We start from the raw sequence: 19,023 nt of genomic DNA, 5'->3' as shown, positions 1-19,023 counted from the left end.
AATTCCAGCGAGTGTTTTTTTTTAGCATAAAAAAAATTAAGCCCGACAAAATAATAGGCCCGGCTTTTATAATTCTTTGGTTTTTTACCTTTAATTATAAACTTATAAAGTTGAAATTGAAAATAAGAAAAATCAAATCACAAACAGAGAAGAAAAATCAACTGAATTATTTTAGTGAATTTTATTTTGAAATTCGGATGCGAAAAAAAGAGGGAAAAAACCAAAATCATACAAGCGGATTATAACTGTATTTGTTAAATCCAAGCTGGAAAATCATTACACCAGTAAATATGTTTAGACCTTCGAAAAGGTCTCTAAAAATCTATGTAGAGCGTTATCGTCCTACGATTATACAAAACTTGATTAAAGGCATTATATGAGACAGCACATAGTTGATGTGGATTCACACGATGTATAAAAGATTGAATAATAATGAATAAACCGATTTGTTTGTATGCGAAGGTGATGGAGCTGATTGGCTGAATGCAAGCCTGAACACACACTTCTCTCATCTCCTTATCTAGACGTAGCTTAAATCCGATTTGCCGACATCCGGACAGTCACGCATCGACAATTCCACCAAAGTGTCGGTGCTGTTGGAATTCAAGCCCTGAAGAATCTTCTGGCCCGTTATGGACTTGAAGTTGATGTTGAGCTCCGTCAAACTTGGGAACGTCCGAAAGTTCTCTTCACTCGATTTCTCTATAAAAACAAATCACATCACGACGTTAACCTTAATTCACTCAACTGATCAATCATCGCGGGCTTACTGGTAAAGTTTTGCCTATCCATTTTGATGTCTTCCGTGTTCTCTTTGTTGGTCAAATGACCGGCGTTCGTCTCGTTGTTCTGCGAAACGTAGTTCAGGCTTTCGCTCTTCACAACGGAAATGTTGATTACCCGGCTGGCCGTGGTCGGCCCGCTAATTTCGCTCGACGCCAAACTCTTTCTGGCTTCCTGATGAAACGATCCGCTGGATTTCTTAGGCACTTTGATCGTCAAATCCAAATCGGTTTCGTAGTATTTCTTGCTGGCACTGCTGACGGTCGACTGGGCCGGTGAGGCTTTCTCCGTGTTGTAGCTGCTGTTGTTGCTCAGCTCGTCCGTCCTGGGCAGCGACAGTTTCGATTTGATATTATTGCCGCTCATCATGGACGATATCAACGGCGGGGCCGTCAACGGGGTCTGGAAAAACTGATCGCGAATCGTGGCCTTCTGTTGGAGAATCAAGCTCTTCTGTTCGGCCAATCCGATTCGACCTGGGACGTAGGGTCGAGGAACGCTGGAACCCAAGAGCGTAGGGCTGCTCATCGGTGATACCCTGTTGGGTTGCCTGTTACTCGAGAATAACAATCAAGTTAAAACACCGCTCTGGCATTCAAAATCGAATAATAAAAACATACCTGAGTGAAACACTGCGAGCCGACAATCGCTGGAACGGCTGATAGTCGGTCATCCTGGGCTGTTGTTCCGAGTTGGTGGGCGGAGCTCTAGGTCTCCCCATGGTTCCTCCGTACGAAGCTCTGGCGGGAATCAACCGTTCAAACGGCCTGTCGTGGCTGAACGTTGTCGTTTTCGACGCCAAACTGGGCACCGGCGAACGACAAGTGGCGCTAGCGCTGGGACCGACCGACGATGAATAAAGCGAATCGGTGCTCTGCGTCGGCGATGGCGGACTTTGATTACCTGTAATTAACAAATTGTCTTGCATTAATAAAAGGCAGTAAGAGAGAACAAAACAATCAATAAATACGAACGTAAAATGGAGCCCAAAGGCCGTTGGTAAGAATGAGCCGAGGCTGGTGAGAAAGAGCGTCCCAGTCCGGAGGAGATGGACGTTGCCGGCGAGCCGCGAGGGCCGTTCACTCTACCCGTTTCGTCTGAACTGACTTTGGCGTGGATGGTCGGGTATTGCTGGTGGTGATGGTGGCGGAAGGGACTGCACGATTCCGAACGGACCGATGGCGGTTGAGACAATGTGACTCGTCTCTGCATCGACCGACGCGTCGGCGTCGGCGACGAGAACGAAAGCGACGTCGAACATTCAGACCTGGCGCTGCTGTTCAGCGCTGCATACTTTTGTGTCTAATTTCGAATGTCAGCCCCAAATTTTAGAGATCAATCAAATTTATAAAACGGGTCGTGTAGGATTTTCCATTCGTACCTCGACGGTCTCTTCGGCTGAGGCGGCGATGTCTGCCGCTTGCGTTTGCACGGCCACCGAATGCGAGTGAAGCATTTTACCGTTGCCCGTGTCCAGCCATTCCGGCGGAGGGAATTGAGCGTTAAAGGTGCTCACAGTCGTTCGCTTCTTGGACGGACTTCTCCTGCGGAAAAGTCGGCTCAAAAGCGACGTCTTTTCTGTTAACACACACACACACACACACACAAAAAGACAACATTCATTTTAATTTTTTTTTTTTATAGAAAAACAAACCAAACAAAACAAAAGGAAAGGCTCAAAGTGAAATAAGGAAAACACGCGAGTGCGAAGTGCGCTGACCTTTATGTGTTTTAATCGGGGCGTTGGTCTCATCGTTGCTCAACACCGTGGTGGCTTCGTCCCAGTCGCTGACGTGAGCGCACTCTTCCAGCAACTTCTTGGCTTTGGACTGCGACAATTTGAGCGATCCGCCGCTGGTGATGCCGCTTAGCCGGTATTCAGACCACGACAGTCGCTTGGAAGTTCCGACACCGTGGAACATTTTTAACGACCTCTGGCGCTGCAAGCGCGGCTTGTTGGCCGGCGCTAGCAATTCGTCGCTCGTCCTGCCGTACAGGATCTTATCAGCGCCATTACCTGTGTGAATATAATAAAAGAAAAAAAAAACAAATCAAATTCTTTCAGTCGTTACATGCATGAATAGACAAATTAGACTTCGTCCTCCCCCCTCCCCTCCCGGTCGTAAGACACTCTTTGGTTGACAGCCGCTTGCGCATTTCTTCACTAATAGATGGTCGTGTAAAATGAAGAACAAGAAAAAAAAAAAAAAACGAAAAATTCGAGGAAAAAAAAAAATTAAGAGAGACAACATACCTCGACAGATGACGTCGACAAGGTTGGTCTGAATGGCCTTGTGGACGACGTTGCCCTGCGGGTAGCTCTCAACGGCGCCGTGGGCCCGGGTGAGAGCCTCTTCGTTGCTGAGCAACAGGCCCTTCTCGCCATTCTCGACGACGGAAGTCTTGCGGTAAGTGTCCGGCGTGACCACACCGTAGCCCTTTCCGTTGTAAAAGATCTGGCGATTGCAGCAAAAAAAAAAAGAAATGTTAAAAAAAAAAAAAAAAAAAAAAGAAAATTACAGAGAGAACAAGACACATATGTGATTTCACACGTATTATGGGGGTGATTGAATTTTTTTCGAGAAGCCAAAGAGATAGAGAAAAACAAGCGATATGAATCAGATGTTCGCTTTGATTACAGTCGGAGGAGGGGAGAGAACCTTGATGGCAATATCAAGGGCGTCTTTGAGAAAGAAAATTGTGTTGCTTGCCAGCCAGCAAGAGGCCCCCAAATGTTTATAGAAGCTGATTTTCCACACACACGCACACACCTTTATTTTTATTTTTTTTGTTTTAAATCTCGAAACACATTTTCATTTAGTTTTTCCTCTTCGAGAAAAACAAAGAGAGAAAAAAAAAAAAAAAATCAGGAAAACTTCAAACTTCAAAAGAAGAAAAAAAAAAAAAAGGGAGAATAAGGAGAGAACTCGTTTGAATGTTGTCTCGCAATCAAAAACCGGTTGATGGATGGATTTTATGTGTAATTCGTTTTCATCATGGTATACACCACACGGAGGACCCCATAGCTCTTAACAATAAGCTCGCGCTCCGCCGGTGGCCAGAGTTATTCGTTCCGTGAGCTTCCCTTCATCATCAACTGTCACGCAGCCGTAAATCCCGTCTTCTTATCAAGAAGGAAAAGAAAGGAAAAAAAAAAAAAACTTAACGCCTCGCGTTAAAGCAGACAGTCAAGAACAAAAAAAAAAAAAAAAAAAAAAAATAAAACACGAAAAACAAATTTGATGATAAAAGTTGGTGAGGGGGGGGGGGGAGAGAGTTTTTGGACAGCAAAACACGGCGATTCGACATAGCGACGGAAGTGGCGCTACGGCGTGACGAACGATAGCTCCTACTACTATATTTTCTCTATTTTTGAATGCGATGAATAATATTCATCATCTAACTGTATCAAATGCAACGTTACGTGTCCCGCACGGATAAGACGGATGTAGAAGGAAGAGATCTCTGCACAAGGGTCGCTGACACCTTTTTTTTTTTTTTTTTTGCTCACGTCTTGGAGAGCAACAGCCAAAATCCATCACGCACAATCGTGTGCGCGTCCCCGCTGATAAAAAAAAATCAAACAATAGGGGGCAACTGTAACACGCTCCATTCGGTCAACGTTTCGCGTGTGTACAAGAAGAAAAAGGGAGGCCGCTACGATCGTGTCCGAGTTGAACTGGAAAGTGAAACGTCGATATCTCCCTTTTAAAAGAAATCAGATAACAAGAAAAAAACAAAAACAAAAAAACAAAACAAAACAAGCATCTACCCAACCCTGTTATTATTTCTATAGCTTTAAAAAAACTACCACGATTGAGCGCTTGAGAGTTCAGAGTCATTTTCCTGCATAGTTTGTTGTTTCCGCATTTTTTTTTTTTTTTTTTTTTTTTTTTTGAAAATAATGGCGGAATGATGGACGGGCACAGCTCCTGCTGCGGTTCTACAGAGTCCTCGATTATCGATTCGGCACGGTTTGTTTTCGCGTGAATAAACGATGCTGAAACACGATGCTGCGGGGCAGTATATCAATTGAAAAAAGCTACACGCCTGTTTGAATTAATTATCTGTTTTCGGGATTCAAAGGCTTTCTTTTAAAAGAACAAAAAGACAAAAAAAAAAAAAAAAAAAAAAAAATGCGCAACGAATGCATCATCGTGTCCAAGGGGGTATGTGTTTTCCACCATGGCTCAATATCAATTTTCCTTTTTCTTTTTGCAAAAAGAATTAACGACATTCTGTGTCATCATAACAAAAAAAAAAAAAAAAAAAAAAAAAAATTCCCAAACGAGAAATGTTGCATAACTCAATGGAAAATGTACTGATTAAAAAGGGGGGGGGGGAAGAGACGGTTTGTTGTGTATATATTTTTTTTTTTCTTACCTTTCGGTCTCGGATGAGTTTGCCGAGCGTGTCGTAGACAACTTTGTTGCTGGGCGGTACCAAATCCGGGAAGGCATTACCTAGAAGACAAGTCGATAGTGAACGCAAAAAAAAAAAAAAAAAAAATGAAAAATAAATCAATACAAGACACATTAATTTGTTTAAACTTAGAAATCTTTATAAACATGTACACGAGCAAACGACCTCGACGATAGGGGACCCATTTTCCTTTTAGTTTTTTTTTTTATTATTATTATTATTAGCACCATCACGCGAAAAAAAAAACCGCAATTGCTTACATTTTTCGTGTCAATGTATCCGGATATGGTATACCGGCGAAATTTCTTTTTATTTAAAAAAAAAAAAAAAAAAAAAGCGCAAGAGACAGGGTTTTTTTTTTTTTTTTTTTTTTTAATGTTGCGTCAAACTTGTCGTACCGAGTGCTGCGGTCACGTCGTCGAGCGCGGTCGATCGTTCGGCCAGATTCAACTCCCAAATGACCCAGCAAAGCGCTTCGGGCAGCGGAGTGAACTGGCTTTGGCTGATGGGCTGTACCGCACATCCGTCGACATCGCCTGATAGCCGTGGTGAAAGGAAAGAATTAATAATTTCGTCATTTTTCCAAAAACAATCGGTGGTCTTGCGCATTGCACAATGCTTACTTATTTTTTTTTTTATTATTTTTTTTTTTTTGCGTCCGTAAAAGAACAAAAGAAATAGACATCAATCAACCGCACTACCGACTTTTTAAATGAATGCCATAGCAATGAACTATGCCAAGGATTTCATGCAACTCATTTGTATTCTCACATTTTTTTTTTTTTTTTTTTTTTTTTACCTTGCCCTGGGATAATAATCCGAGTGAAAAATTAATCAAATTCCCACGCAAATTCAATTGCAATCATTTTTCTTTTTCGTTGAGACTTTCTTTTTATTTTCCGAATTCACCTGTCACACCTGTGCGAGCTGTTGCATACGATATCCGACTGCCACGACCAAGTCACGATTATTTCAATGGCCGTGTATATATATGTAGTCTATTATTTCATGTTTGTATTTAAATTTCCCTCTTTTCCCCTCCCCGACACGCAGAAATGGCCGGGGCCGCGGGAGAAAACAATCAAACAATAACGAAACGCAACACAATAGGACACGGTCCCGACAGATGGGGGCGAAACATACGCTAATAGGATTTTTATATCCTATACCGATACAACATCGGACAGACCGTTCATTTCCGGCCTCGTTGTATTGTCGTTGGTTGACGTCACGCAATTAATATACAGGACACTCACACACACACATACACCGGTAAACGCCTAGCCTTTTTTTTTTTTTTTCCTATTCAAACAGTGTCATCATGTCGACCTCTGTCGAAGAACCTTGACGACGACGAGTGTGTTCTCCAATATAAATCACTTAAGATGAAAAGAAAAAGGAAGAAATGACACGGCCCATTGAACATCTTTTTGTTCCGTCTTTCGTTTTCTTTTTTACCATCATTTTATACGCAAATATCTTTGTGTGTGTGTATGTGTGTATGTTGGTCGTCACGCTCTATTCTTCCATCATCATCATCATCATCATCATCATCATCATCATCATCATTGAAATGTTCTTCCTCCTTTCTCTTTGGCTTGTTGTCTTCGCCCTTTTCTGGTGATTCTCTATCAATGAGGAAAAGAGATGAGCAACGCGGGAAACTATTTCCATTTGAAAAAAGAAAAAAAACAAAAAGAAAAAAAAAAAAAAAGAAAAGAAAGAAGGGGGTATTCTGCCAACACACTGATGGGAATGGGAATAGTTGGGTCAACTGCCACCCCGTGCCCATCAGCAACGGGCCTTTCTCACGCGCTAGACCCACATATCGAGGTTGGACGAGCACACGACCGCGGCCTCAAAGTTTGCGCGTGTCTCAATGCGGTCTTCTCTTTAACTTTAATGCTAATAATAATAATACAAGTTTTTATCGAGAGATACACAATGAAGAAAACCGTTGTTGGCATTACTACTTGTTAGGGACAGGGAAAAAAAAAAACGAAATGTGTTTGTTTGGCCTGTTCTAAAGAAACATGATCGACAATAAGAGAATGTAAGGACGTACATATATCAAATAAAAAAAAAAATGGGGGTTTCTCTGTACGCGTACAGACTACATGTAATTTGAATGAGACGAGCAGCCCGCAGGCGATAAATGACTCACGGCCACTCACGACAGACGTTCATGTCTTACGGATAAAGAGGGAATATATATATATATATATATTTTTTTTTTTCTTTTTCAAAAAGAAAAGAACTTTCCCTCGTGTCACATCTCAATTTTCTTCTTACCCGACAACGTCGTCGACTATGGAAAGGAGCTGAGAGTTTGAACCCAAATGACTCGTGTGTTGAAAGGTCCGCCCACCGTGTTGTAGACAGTCCGTTTTAAAAATCCCCCCCCCCTTCCTCTTCCAACGCTTCATTTGCATCGTGATTGTCGGGAATTCAATAAAAAGGGATTCATTTTTTTTTTTTTTTCATCACTCCCATTTTTGTTTGAGAGACACGAAAGGAAAAAAAAAAAAACAACAACAAAAACAAACAAAGAACGTATTTAGATAGAAGAAAAAGAGAGGTAATAAAGACCTGTTTGATCTCTTCACCCTCCCCTGTAGAGGTGGTGGCCCTACTCTCCTATTATGTCATTTCAATCAAGCCCTTTTTTGCTATAGAATTATTTTTGGCCACTAATGGCTCAACCTTTCTCCCCCCCCCCCCTGTTACCTTGCCCTCGCAACGAGGCGAACGACCTCATCTTTTGTAATCATTTTCTTTTTTTTCTCAATGGGTACAGCAATTTTTAAAGGAGAACAAAAAAAAAATTTCTTTTAAAAGCGACTTTGGTTAATGTTACGATAGGCTGGGCCTCCCCGCTGAGTTCGGGCTGCGTTATAACTCAATTATGAATCGAAATGTATCGTTGCGAGATGCTGCGCTGCGCTCCTTTGATGTCTTAATGAACGAGTGCAAACCGATTGAACTCGTCCCTTTATTTTTTATTTTTTTTTTTCGCAAAACATTTGACGGTGGATAAAGCAGAAAAAGAAAGAAAAAAAAAATGGGGAAGAAGAGAATCGTCTAAAGAAAACGGCAACAATGCGACTCGGTTGTAGAAAGTTTGGCCCGCGATTTCTCTCCATCATTTCGACAACACAAGAAAATGGGATTTTGTTATTTTTATTTTTAGTTCTTAAAAAAAAAAATTCTTTTTTTTTTTTTTTCGTTAGTGAATGGATGTAGTACTACTTTTCGAAGTGTAAGAGGACGGGTTGGAAAAATTGCCGTCATTGTTAGAAAAAAAAAAAAAAAAAAATGCCGACCGATAAAACGATGAGGCGGAAGGAGGAACATCCGCGCCAAACTTTCCTTTCCAACCTCCCACTTGCTTTTTTTTTTTTTTTTTTTTTGCCATCTTTTTATTTGTGGGCTTCACCTCAATTTTACTTACGATGACACTAAGTACCTTTTCCCCTTTTGTCATTGTCTTTTTTACCTTTTCTTCTTCTCATTCAAACGCTTATTTCGAGCCCGCGCTATTCCGCAATCCACTGACCGCAACTGATCCCGCCATTGTATTCCCGACAAGTTTTCCTTTTTTTAACGTAGAAAATACCGAAATAAACGATTCACTCAATTTGAAAACCAAACAAATCGTCAAATTATTTAACAAAAAAAAAAAAAAAACTCGTTTTCGTGTCGCAACAGCTGCACAATGTAAAAAAAAAAGAAAAAGAAATAATATACTTTCATTTCTTTTAAGACGCCAATTTGGCTTTACTGATTGTGCCAAGCTATTGCGAATAAAGTCTACCACCCGGTTATCTTTCTTTTCTTCTTTTTTTTTTTTTTTTAACTTCTTATCAACAGCTGATCAAATAGTTTTCAAGCTGTCGAGAGAGAAAGTATTGAGCAAAAGATATTGCTACATAGAAAGGGTGACAAAAGAACCTGTTCAATGGCCCACGTAAGACCTCCCAAATATCATTCTTTTTTTTTTGTAGTATAAGACGTTGTTAACGTATGTCCGATGAAACTGACTGGAAAAATGAAAAAAAATAAAATAAAATAATAATAAATGTACTCACCGACAAGGACGATAATGTAGGCGGACGGAGCTCTAAGAACTTTACGAGCCCAGGCCGATCTGACCGTTTCCAAAGAGGATTCTTCGCCCGTCACGAGGATCGTCGACGGCGTGACGTGTCCGACGAATTTCAGCGACGTCACCGCTTCCAGCAAAGCACCGTTCCAGTAGCAATAGCCGTTGGCTTCTTGGAAATTCTATTGACGCAATCCAAACCATAGACATACATCCAAAAAGGAAATATTATTATCAAATCCAATTACGGAAACACATCCATCTTTTAAACATGACACGTTTGAACACTTTCATTTTTGAAAAAAAAAAAAAAAAAAACGCGTCGAGAACGGGAAACGTCACATATTATAACGGCGATGTGCACACAGATCGAAAGTGCCCGCATGCATATGGAAAAACATTGGGGAAACGCACGTAATTGCAGCCATGCAAAATGCTTGTTTTGCTTTTGTTGTTGTTAGAAAGTCGAACAAAGAGGAGAGAGAGAGAGAGGTGCACGCCTCCAACTTCACAGCAAACGACCACACCCAAAAACAACCGAAGAGATCGGTTTAAAAAAAAAAACCAACAACATTTGGTTTCGGAATTTTTTTTTTGTGTGTGTGTGTGTGTGTGTCTGTGTATGTTGTTGTCGTTATCAAACGAAACCATTTGCAAACAGTTGGCGGTGAACCGATGAAAGTTGTTGCGTGGAAAAAGGTCAAGTTTGACGAGCACATAAAAAATACTTGTTTCTTTTTTTTGTGTGTGTGTGCATTTTTGTGTTTCGCTTTTTTTTTTTTATGCACGGTCGACTAAATCATGGTCGACAGGTCAGATTCGAAGAACATGTCGCGCTCGTTATGGAGTTGCTGGCCACTCTGCGACAGAATTTCACCTTCAAAGGGTTATCGTTATCCAGTTTGACCAAGAACGGCAGTCCCCAACGTCTACACTCGTTTGACTATCGCCCGTTTTCTTATTCGCTTTTGGCATTCCAACAAAATGTTTAGGAGTGGCACTGCATAAAACAGTCGCTAATCCAAAACAACAACCCAAAAAATTTTAACAGTTTTCTTCTTTTATTTTTAACTTTTTCGATTCAAAACGAAGAGGAAATGTTTGATTAAAGTACGGCCCTTGTTTTTTTTTTTATTTCCTACAGACGGTAGAGTCCATTCATTTCGTCTCCCTACGCTCCTTAACAGGAATTTTTCCAAAACCGATAACAAACTGAAATCCATTTTTCTTCTTCAATGTTTCATCTCGTCGGTACAACCGATAAAACAAAAAAAAAAAAAAAAAAATGACCTCGCTTTGTTTTCTTTTTTGAAACAAGAAAAACTCGCACGATTCTCTCATATATTCCAGCTCATGTTTTTTTTTTGTTTTTTATGATACGATGCCTTATCTTTATTCTTTTTTTTTTGGCTGCTGTATCCATAATCCATGTCATTTCCCAACCATTTTCTTTTTGCTATGCGTAACAACAACAAAAGAAGTTGCGATGCCAATTCTTCCCCCCCCCCCTTCATATTAAAGGCAAAAAAAAAAAAAAATTAAAAAAAAAAAAAAAAACTCACCTGATAAAGAACGAATCCGCCATCGTAAACCCAACCGGCTGGAGCCGAAGAATCTTTGACGAGGGCCGGCTCCTTGGTCTGTTGCTGGCGAATGGTGCGGTCGGACGAGGCGCACGACTCCGGCGCTGCTGGGGCGATCGTCGTGCTGTTGGCGTTCGGTTGCCGTTGCTGATGGAAATTGAACCAATTGGACAATTGGCTGAGGCTCGAACCGGGTCGAGATTCGGATTTCTTGCTGGATGGCGCTGCCGTCGCGGCCGTTGACTGAACCAGCCGCTCGAAACGGATAGCTAAACATCGTTCGAGCAGGAAGATGGGTCGTGAGTCGGATGATCTTGAACCCGGTCGGGTCAACGTCGCTGACGTCCTCGACGTTGTCGACATTGCAGTCGTCATCATTCCCGGGTCGCGGGAAGAAATCACGCTCATTTTCCTTCCCACTTGCTTTTTCAGAGGCTGCGTTTTTCGTTATGTCGTTCGCCAATGAGAACCTGTACAGAGAAATGGAAAAAAGGAAAAATAACAAGAGAATTAGCATTGAACTGTTCGTGACCTCCGGGTCTGTAACTCTACAAAAATAAAAAAAAATAAAAATAAAAGCCGCTCCCTTTTTAAGTTACACGAACGAAGAGGGCGAAAGATAACCGCAGCTGCCGCCCTTTTTTTTTTTGGGGTGTGTGAAAGAGGTTCACAGTTAAAAGACAACTGTAAAAATAAGGGGAGGAAAGAGAAGTGCAACGAAAAAAATAAAACAAGTGAAAGTCGACCTGAGCGCAATAGACTTACGAAAAAAAAAAAAAAAAAAATTTGTCGACGCTACCGTGTCAGTGTTGTGTTTCGCCATTACCTCCCGCATATTCCGAAACACTCCCCGCAGTTAAAAGGATAAAAAGAAAAAGGACAGTTACGTTATCAAGCGCTGCTCGTTCACCTGTAGGGCAAACTTTTGGTTTAATCTTTAACGACGAGCGGCCAAAAAGAAAGTCTCCCCTCTTTCACGTTGCAAACAGAGATAAAAGATCAAGTTAGATTACATCACGGCTACACGTTAACGACTTCCCGTCGTCTATTGAATGTTATTTTATTTGCCTTCTAAAGGTGAGATATCTCAAATGATGTCCTGCGTGCGTGTCCGCCATTTTTCGTTTTGGCACGAGGGGCTCTTTACATATTTCGTTTGGCGAAATTTCAATCAAGACAACGAGGAAAAACGAAAAATACGCAGTCAGGCGGACGCAACGGCCGTGACCACACAAGGCGAAATTGCATCTTTTCTCCTCGAAATTGCTGAAGTGAACAATCTCAAGGTTCAACCTGCTCATCCGCCATTTCAGGACAAAATACATCCAATTTAGATTTCAAAAAAAAAAAAAAAATCTGGACGGTCGAGGTCTTCTTCGTGAATGACCGCCATTATTATCGGCTCTCTCCCGCACGCGCATCATTTCAGACGAAGGTCGAGACCTTTTTTTTTTTTTTTTTCGATTTCTCCTCCGGTGCAAAGCTTTTTTGGTGGCCACTGTATAACGACTCGTTTCATCCATATTCACGAGGCTTTTTTTTTTTCCTTCACCAAAAACAGACGCAAAACATGTACCAAACGTAGGAGAACGGCCGATCTTTGGCCATCAACGGTTCGCCGCATGTTTCATACAGAATTTTTTTTCCCGTATTTTTTTTTTTTTTTTAAGGGCTTCCTATTATTATTATTGGAACATGAAAAAAAATAAAAAAATGGTTCTGGAGATAATATTAGGTCAGATCGTGTTATATCTTATTTTAGGCCGTTACTATGTTCGTTATGGGCGAACAGAGATTTTTTTTTTTTTTTTTGCGGCCGGCTCCTTTTGTAGAAGAACATGTTAGGGCCGGCATGTCCGCCCCATTTTTAGAGCTCAAAAGACCGTGAAAAAAAAAAAGGATTCACTTTTTAAATCCCAAGAAAAAAAACTCAGTAAGCTCACAGCCGACAGAAAAACCAATATTTCTTCTCAGAAATTCCCAGTCAAGACGGGCGCAAAAAAACAAAACAAAAAACAAGACGTGGAATTTTACAGGTGTTAAAAGAAAACGGCAAAGTGGCCCCGATTCTTTTTGTTCGAAAAAAAAAAAAAGAAAATGATTTAGAGGCCACGCGCGTACACGCATTCTGATGTGCCGTGAACCAATTTCGACTCTTTATTTTATTTGACTTTAAAATGTGGAATTTATAAAAGGAGAGCTGAAATTCCACAGTAATATTACCTTCAGAAAAAAGGAAGATTTTCTTTTGTTACGGCGTGGAATCGGAAATGGCAAATAATGAAGTGATCTTTTTCTTTCTTTTTTTTTTTTAAAAACATTTTACTATGTTCTACATTTATAGGTCCACGTCTCTTTTAACTTCGTTTTTCTTTTGTCGTGGCTAAAGTCACGATACGTCGCCGATCGAGTCAACAGTTGTCACACGCAGCTTTCTCTAACCAAAAATCAAATGTGGGCTAAACGCAATCAGAAAAAAAACAAAAAAAAACAGTCTCATTTCCTGTTTTTGTTTTATTCATCGGTTTGGCGAAATTCTTTTGACCGCGTGATTTTTTTCAGATGCGCGCTAGAAAATCAAATCTGAAATTCAAAATGCCTTTATCTTTTCGCTTTGCGGATACAATAAAGACGGAAACATCTTCATTATTCATTCAGTTCGACATTTGAAAAGAGAGAGAGAGAGAGAGAGAAAGGTTGAAAAGCTACCGACACACACACACACACACGCACACACACACACACACAAAAAGAAGAAAGGTCGGTCCCCGCCCAGACACAAAAGGGACGCGGGGCCTCTATCGCGCGGCACACAGGTGCCGTGTCGGCCGCCTTATTTTTTTATATCACCACCCCAGCTATTTATCCCCCCTCTTCTTTCTTTTTTTATATGGGGCCGATGACCTTTCAACTTCTTCTACAGGTAGCTCTCCTCGTTTTGTTTCCCACACACAGCCAGAGGGTGTGCAACCTTTCAGGAGGTTTTTTTAAAAAAATTTTTATTTTTCTGACTTGGGGTCTCACCATTTCTTTCCATTGAAAAGAAAAGGGACAGAATTAAAAACAATTGCCATCAGTCTTTGATCTACAAGGCGATGAATCAAGTTCATTAAAACGAAAAGGACAAAAAAAAAAAAAAAAATAATCACCGTCCTTGACAAAATAGTAGAAAATCTCTTTTGATTCGTTTCTATTTTATTTTTAATGGCCCTCCTATTTCGTTTGAAGTAAACTCTTATCGTCGCAAGAACGACAAGTTTTGTGATGCAAGTCACACAGGACTCGGGTCCCACATGACAAACCCAGTGGAAACAACAAAGAGAAGAATAAATGGTACAAACGAATCAGAGAAAGGAAAAAAGAAAAAAACGAATAACAAGATGGCCTCTAGCCTCGCCGGATGTCGGTAATATTTATACACATGCTCACACACGGACTCAAAAAAAAATATATTATATATATTTCGGGAGTCGTTCGTCTTTTCTTCTTCATTTTTATTAGTGAAAATGACTTGTTCAGAAAAGAAGAAAAAAAAAATGGGGAATAAAAGAAAACAAAAAACGGAGACATGGTCAAGAAAAAGAGAGAGCCTTCGCTGTTTTGTTTGACGAGCCAACTGAAAGATGTGCACGCTCACGCAATGACTCACCTTCCAGACAAGGGGTTCATATCTAACAAAGAAATTTTCTTTATTTCTTTCAAAGGCGCAAGGTGATTTATTTCTCCCCACAAATAAACACCTTTCCTCCCCCCCCGGAGAAATTGTAGGAGAGAATTGTCAAAAGAGAAATAATAATAATCAGATGCCCTTCTTCTACCCTGAAGAAACGAAGAAAAAGAGCTCGGTCATTTTCAAGGTTTTTTTTTTTTTATCAATTTCTTTTTTTTAAGGAAAGTCCATCGAGTTTTTGTGAGCAAAAAAAAAAAAAAAAGGTTTTTATTTTATTGCCATCTTTTTTTTTTTTTTTTCGAGAAATACAAAATATTTTAGCCGCGCGCTGCGAAATATGCGATGGCAGTTCAAATTGATTCGATTCGCACCGACCTTAATCGATTCTTAGCCATCCAAAAAAGGAGACCTTTGTAAGCGCTTGTGTCTACAATGTTTAAGACGATACTTGACGATAGTCCGACAGACCACCAAAATAAGAAGTTCTCGTTTCTAGAGACGTGACGTCATCCCCCCCCCCTTACCTCCCCTCTAGTCTTCTGAAACATCGTTCCTCAACTTTTGGATAGAACTCAAATGTGTTTTTTTTTAAGGGTAACTTGTACCGACAAAGATACGTACACCATTTGTCTTATTCTTTTTTTGAAATAATATTTTCTTCACATAATGAGGTAAACTTCCTCCACTGTTAAACCGACCCCTCTCCAAGACTTACCCCTCGTTTCATCCTCCCCCCCCCCCTCTCTTCTTCCGTCCAAGGAAAAGGGAATAAAAATCGCCGGGAAGTCAGCAATACAATTCCTTTCAGTCCATAATTTCTTCTTTTTCTTTAGGGAATTTTTGAGAAAAAAAAAATAAAAAAAAAAAAATAATAAAAGGCTGGTATTACTGGCGTTATATACTCGTGTTCTGAGGTTGTTAGCAACTTGCGGGAGATACGGGGGAGGGGGGGGGGGCTGAGAGCGCAAAACAAGACAAAAACCCATAATAGGAGAAAGATACAGAGAAAACAAAAAAGACAATGAGCGGAACTCACGAAAACGACCGCGTACTCCCGTCCGCGTTTTTTTTTTTCATTAAATTTTCAAGTTGACCACTAAAAGAAGCTCCTACTGATGGCACACAAAAATAAAAGGGGGATCTAAACACACACGTTCAATAGATATATCCGAATGACCGAGAGCCTTCGGGAGTGAACTATGAGATACCTAGAGGCAATGTTTGGCCGTTCCGGCGGAAGGAAAAAGAAAACCAGAACAGGTCACATCAATGAATCAATATTGCGCTACACGCGTTAGGAAGAAAAAGAAAAAAAAAAGCACAGTACACAATAAAGTGCCCAAATGGGGTAGTGACCCATAGCCGGTAGTTGTAGAGTAGTAAGGAGGGGGGAGGATAACCCAAAAAAAAAAAAAAAAAAAAAAAAGGCTACCAACTTTAACGTCCGGTCCGGTCATGACCAATTCCCACATGCGTATTGTCACCTTCCTGCTGTTGCCTGCGGTTTTTCAACCTTCTTCATTCTATTTATTATTTTTTTTTTCTCCAGGTAATATGCATAGGGTACATACACAAAGGCACCAAACAGGTGGATGTATGTTCCTTTTTTTTTTGTCCAGAGGAGGGTACTCTTTCGCCCCGTTTTATGAGCCTTTTGTTTCCTCTCTCTGTCAAAGAAGCAAGTAGTCCTACCTCACTAGTATAGCATGGGATATATGTTACAAATCTCCCGTTTCGTTCACGAACTGCTGACCCAACTTGTATCCGATACGTCAGTTGCACGAAAAAAGACGTTACAGTGGGATGCAAACGAATCATCGATGAAACCCAACAACAACAAAAAATCGTTTCATCACGTTTGTTTTGAAATTGCCGACTTTCTCCGGAGAAAACAAATCAAAAGAAGAAGAAACACATCATCATCTTTCTCTGACCTCGTTGGAATGTCCCATTCAAAATTGAATAAGGATCGATAGCCGCCCTTTAAAAGTCGGAGAAGAAGAAAAAAAAAAGGGCTGGGCTGTTCGGGGCGTGTAAGAGAAAACAGATTTCTTCGTGTCGAGTCATGATATCCACGATAAAGGCCTATCAAAGCCGCTCTCTCACGCCCACATTGATCGATGCAAATGAGGTTAATGAGACATCGTTCACGAAAGCTTCTTCTTTCAACAGCCAGAAGATAAACAAAAAAAAAAAAAAAAAAAAGGACTTATTAAATTCCTTGTTTTGTTTTGTTTCTTTCGGCGCCATAAGTGGACACGATTCCCACGAATGTCCAGCAGTCTCTACATCTGAGCGGAAGAAAGACTTCACAAAACTAAAGCCCCGGAAAAAAACAAAACTAAAATTGCGTGTTGCTCCCAATTTTAGTTTCGTTGTTTTTGCTCGTTTTCTCGATACAGCTGTCTTCTCTTTTTGTTTCCCATGGCCAATTCAACATATTTTGGCTAGTGCGTGAAAAGAAGCAACAAGTCAAAAGCGAACAGAGACCACGCCGATGATCAATGAAACCATTCGAGCACTGAAAGAAAGATGGGAAAGGGGGAAGGTTTGGTATCAATTCAAGGATTCGACTTTCACACAAGGATCTTTTTCACGAACGGATGATTACGTATGCATGAACGACCTACGCCAGTTAGTTGGAAGATTTTTTTTTGCCTGCCACGCGAAGAAACAAAACAAATTGAGTAACAGAATAATCCAATCGTTTGGCAGTGAAGAATTTCAGTTTTAATTTAAGCGGGAAAAAGATGGGAAAAAAGAAAAGAAATTTATTCAACGATCGAACGTCTTCCCCCCTCTACTCCTTCAAACCTATCAAGATGTATGTACATACGCGTGATAGAAATGAACATTTGGATAAGCCCAAAAAAGAAAAGCTATTCAATCATATGCAAAGACAATCCAACATAGTCACGCCCTTGGAGCCGTCAGAAAAAATCCTCTAGGCCTTCAAGACGCAAAAATCTACCGACCAAAAACTAAGAAAAAAAAAAAAAACCAAAACCAAAAATCTAATCGATTATACAAGCGCGGCGAGCCCCTTCTTAAAGAGTGTCTATAGACGTGAAATTCCTATAGTCATCGAATGTCGTTCTTCCACCCCATTGGAAAACAGCATCAAATTTCATGCCTCAACAGAGAGACTCTTGAATTTATTATTTTTCCATCATTTTTTAACTACTGCCGATGCTCCATACGCGCGGGGATGGAGAAGACAAGATCGTCATCATCAAAACAATTTGTGACTTGTGTAACCATTTAGGCAAGAAAGAGAGAGCAGAAAGTTCAGGGTTAAACTTCATCACTATTTTTCAAAAGGACTTCCAAAACAAAATTTTTTTAAACGACCTACTTTTCTTTGCATGAACAAGGTCTAATCGGTAAAAATTAAAAAAGGGCAAAACAAATATAAATATTCTACCCCCAAAGGTGCAAACATGAGATCTCTCTTTCAAAAATAAAAATAATTCCTTCTGGGCGAACACCAAACATAAACAATGGAAGGCTCTCTCTCTCACTTGTGCGACTCTCAAAGAAGACAGGTGAGAGCGAGTGGAATCTAGTTGATTCAACTTAACCTTGAGTTCTTCGTGAAGAAGAATCTTGTCTTGCCACCCCAGACAAAACTCTCTCTCGATGTGAATCAAAACAACAACAAAAAATACACAAGACACTGATCGTTTTTTTTTTTTTTTTCATTTACCTTTTGTGAGAAGTTTGAACCGGTCCTGTATTCTAGCAGACTTCGTCAACCACACACAGACGCACAATGACGTTGACGAAAAGTGTGATGGACGATCTCACACACCAGCCATGCAGAATATTGGTCACACTTTTGATTCGTTTTAATAATCCATGTCAATCAAGTCAACAATGGCGGAAAGAATCACGAATCCAGCACTGGCTCCGAAAATAACTTTGTTGTGGTTGAGGTACTGCAATTCGAAACACCAACAGCAAAATGTACGTCCTTCTCTTCACGTGGCTTTGCGAACAACTGACCAGGCAGTCGACTTTTACAGTCGCTTTAGACCTTACTTCACTAGCACACCACGTTCTCTCTCTCTCTCTCTCTCCCCCCCCCCTTCACTGCAACAGGTATGCTTTGAAACGCCTCTGGCAATTCGGTTCGGCAACTTTTAAACGCAAGCACTGCACACCAACTGATTGCCAACCTACACCCAAACCTCCCTCCCTCCCTAATAACCCAAATTGCGTCACGGCCCATTGAAGGGGATCGACCCTATCTATGTAAACCAATCAGCCAAACTTACAAACAATCACGTCTCCCATCATCTACGTGTTTGTATGCACCAACGTAGGCGTGTGCAACTCGATTTTCCCTCCAACGACGCCAACAAAAGAATGTTGACTTAATGACCATTAGAGAAAAAAAAAAAAAAGAAAAACTGTCAACTTCGTAAAAACCTTCTGCAGTACCAGCATCTGACGAGAGCAGG

General features: G+C 40.6%; 1 protein-coding gene across 1 annotated transcript; it reads right to left on the bottom strand.

The window, feature by feature from the left end:
• Positions 1 to 229: 229 nt before the first annotated feature.
• Positions 230 to 18,580, bottom strand: LOC130703581 (uncharacterized). The gene is made up of 12 exons (XM_057525006.2): positions 18,267 to 18,580; positions 10,870 to 11,360; positions 9,294 to 9,489; positions 5,604 to 5,741; positions 5,167 to 5,246; positions 3,038 to 3,239; positions 2,504 to 2,800; positions 2,165 to 2,361; positions 1,758 to 2,085; positions 1,404 to 1,686; positions 771 to 1,333; positions 230 to 702 (listed from the first exon to the last, which is right to left on the bottom strand). Exons 2-12 carry the CDS (start codon positions 11,296 to 11,298, stop codon positions 521 to 523), a joined length of 2,895 nt encoding a protein of 964 aa, XP_057380989.1. The 5' UTR covers positions 11,299 to 11,360; positions 18,267 to 18,580; the 3' UTR covers positions 230 to 520.
• Between the last annotated feature and the right edge of the window lie 443 nt (positions 18,581 to 19,023).

The sequence above is a fragment of the Daphnia carinata genome, chromosome 8, assembly GCF_022539665.2.
Source record: "Daphnia carinata strain CSIRO-1 chromosome 8, CSIRO_AGI_Dcar_HiC_V3, whole genome shotgun sequence".
Classification (NCBI taxonomy): Eukaryota; Metazoa; Arthropoda; class Branchiopoda; order Diplostraca; family Daphniidae; genus Daphnia; species Daphnia carinata.
This window is presented reverse-complemented; position numbering and strand designations above follow the sequence as displayed.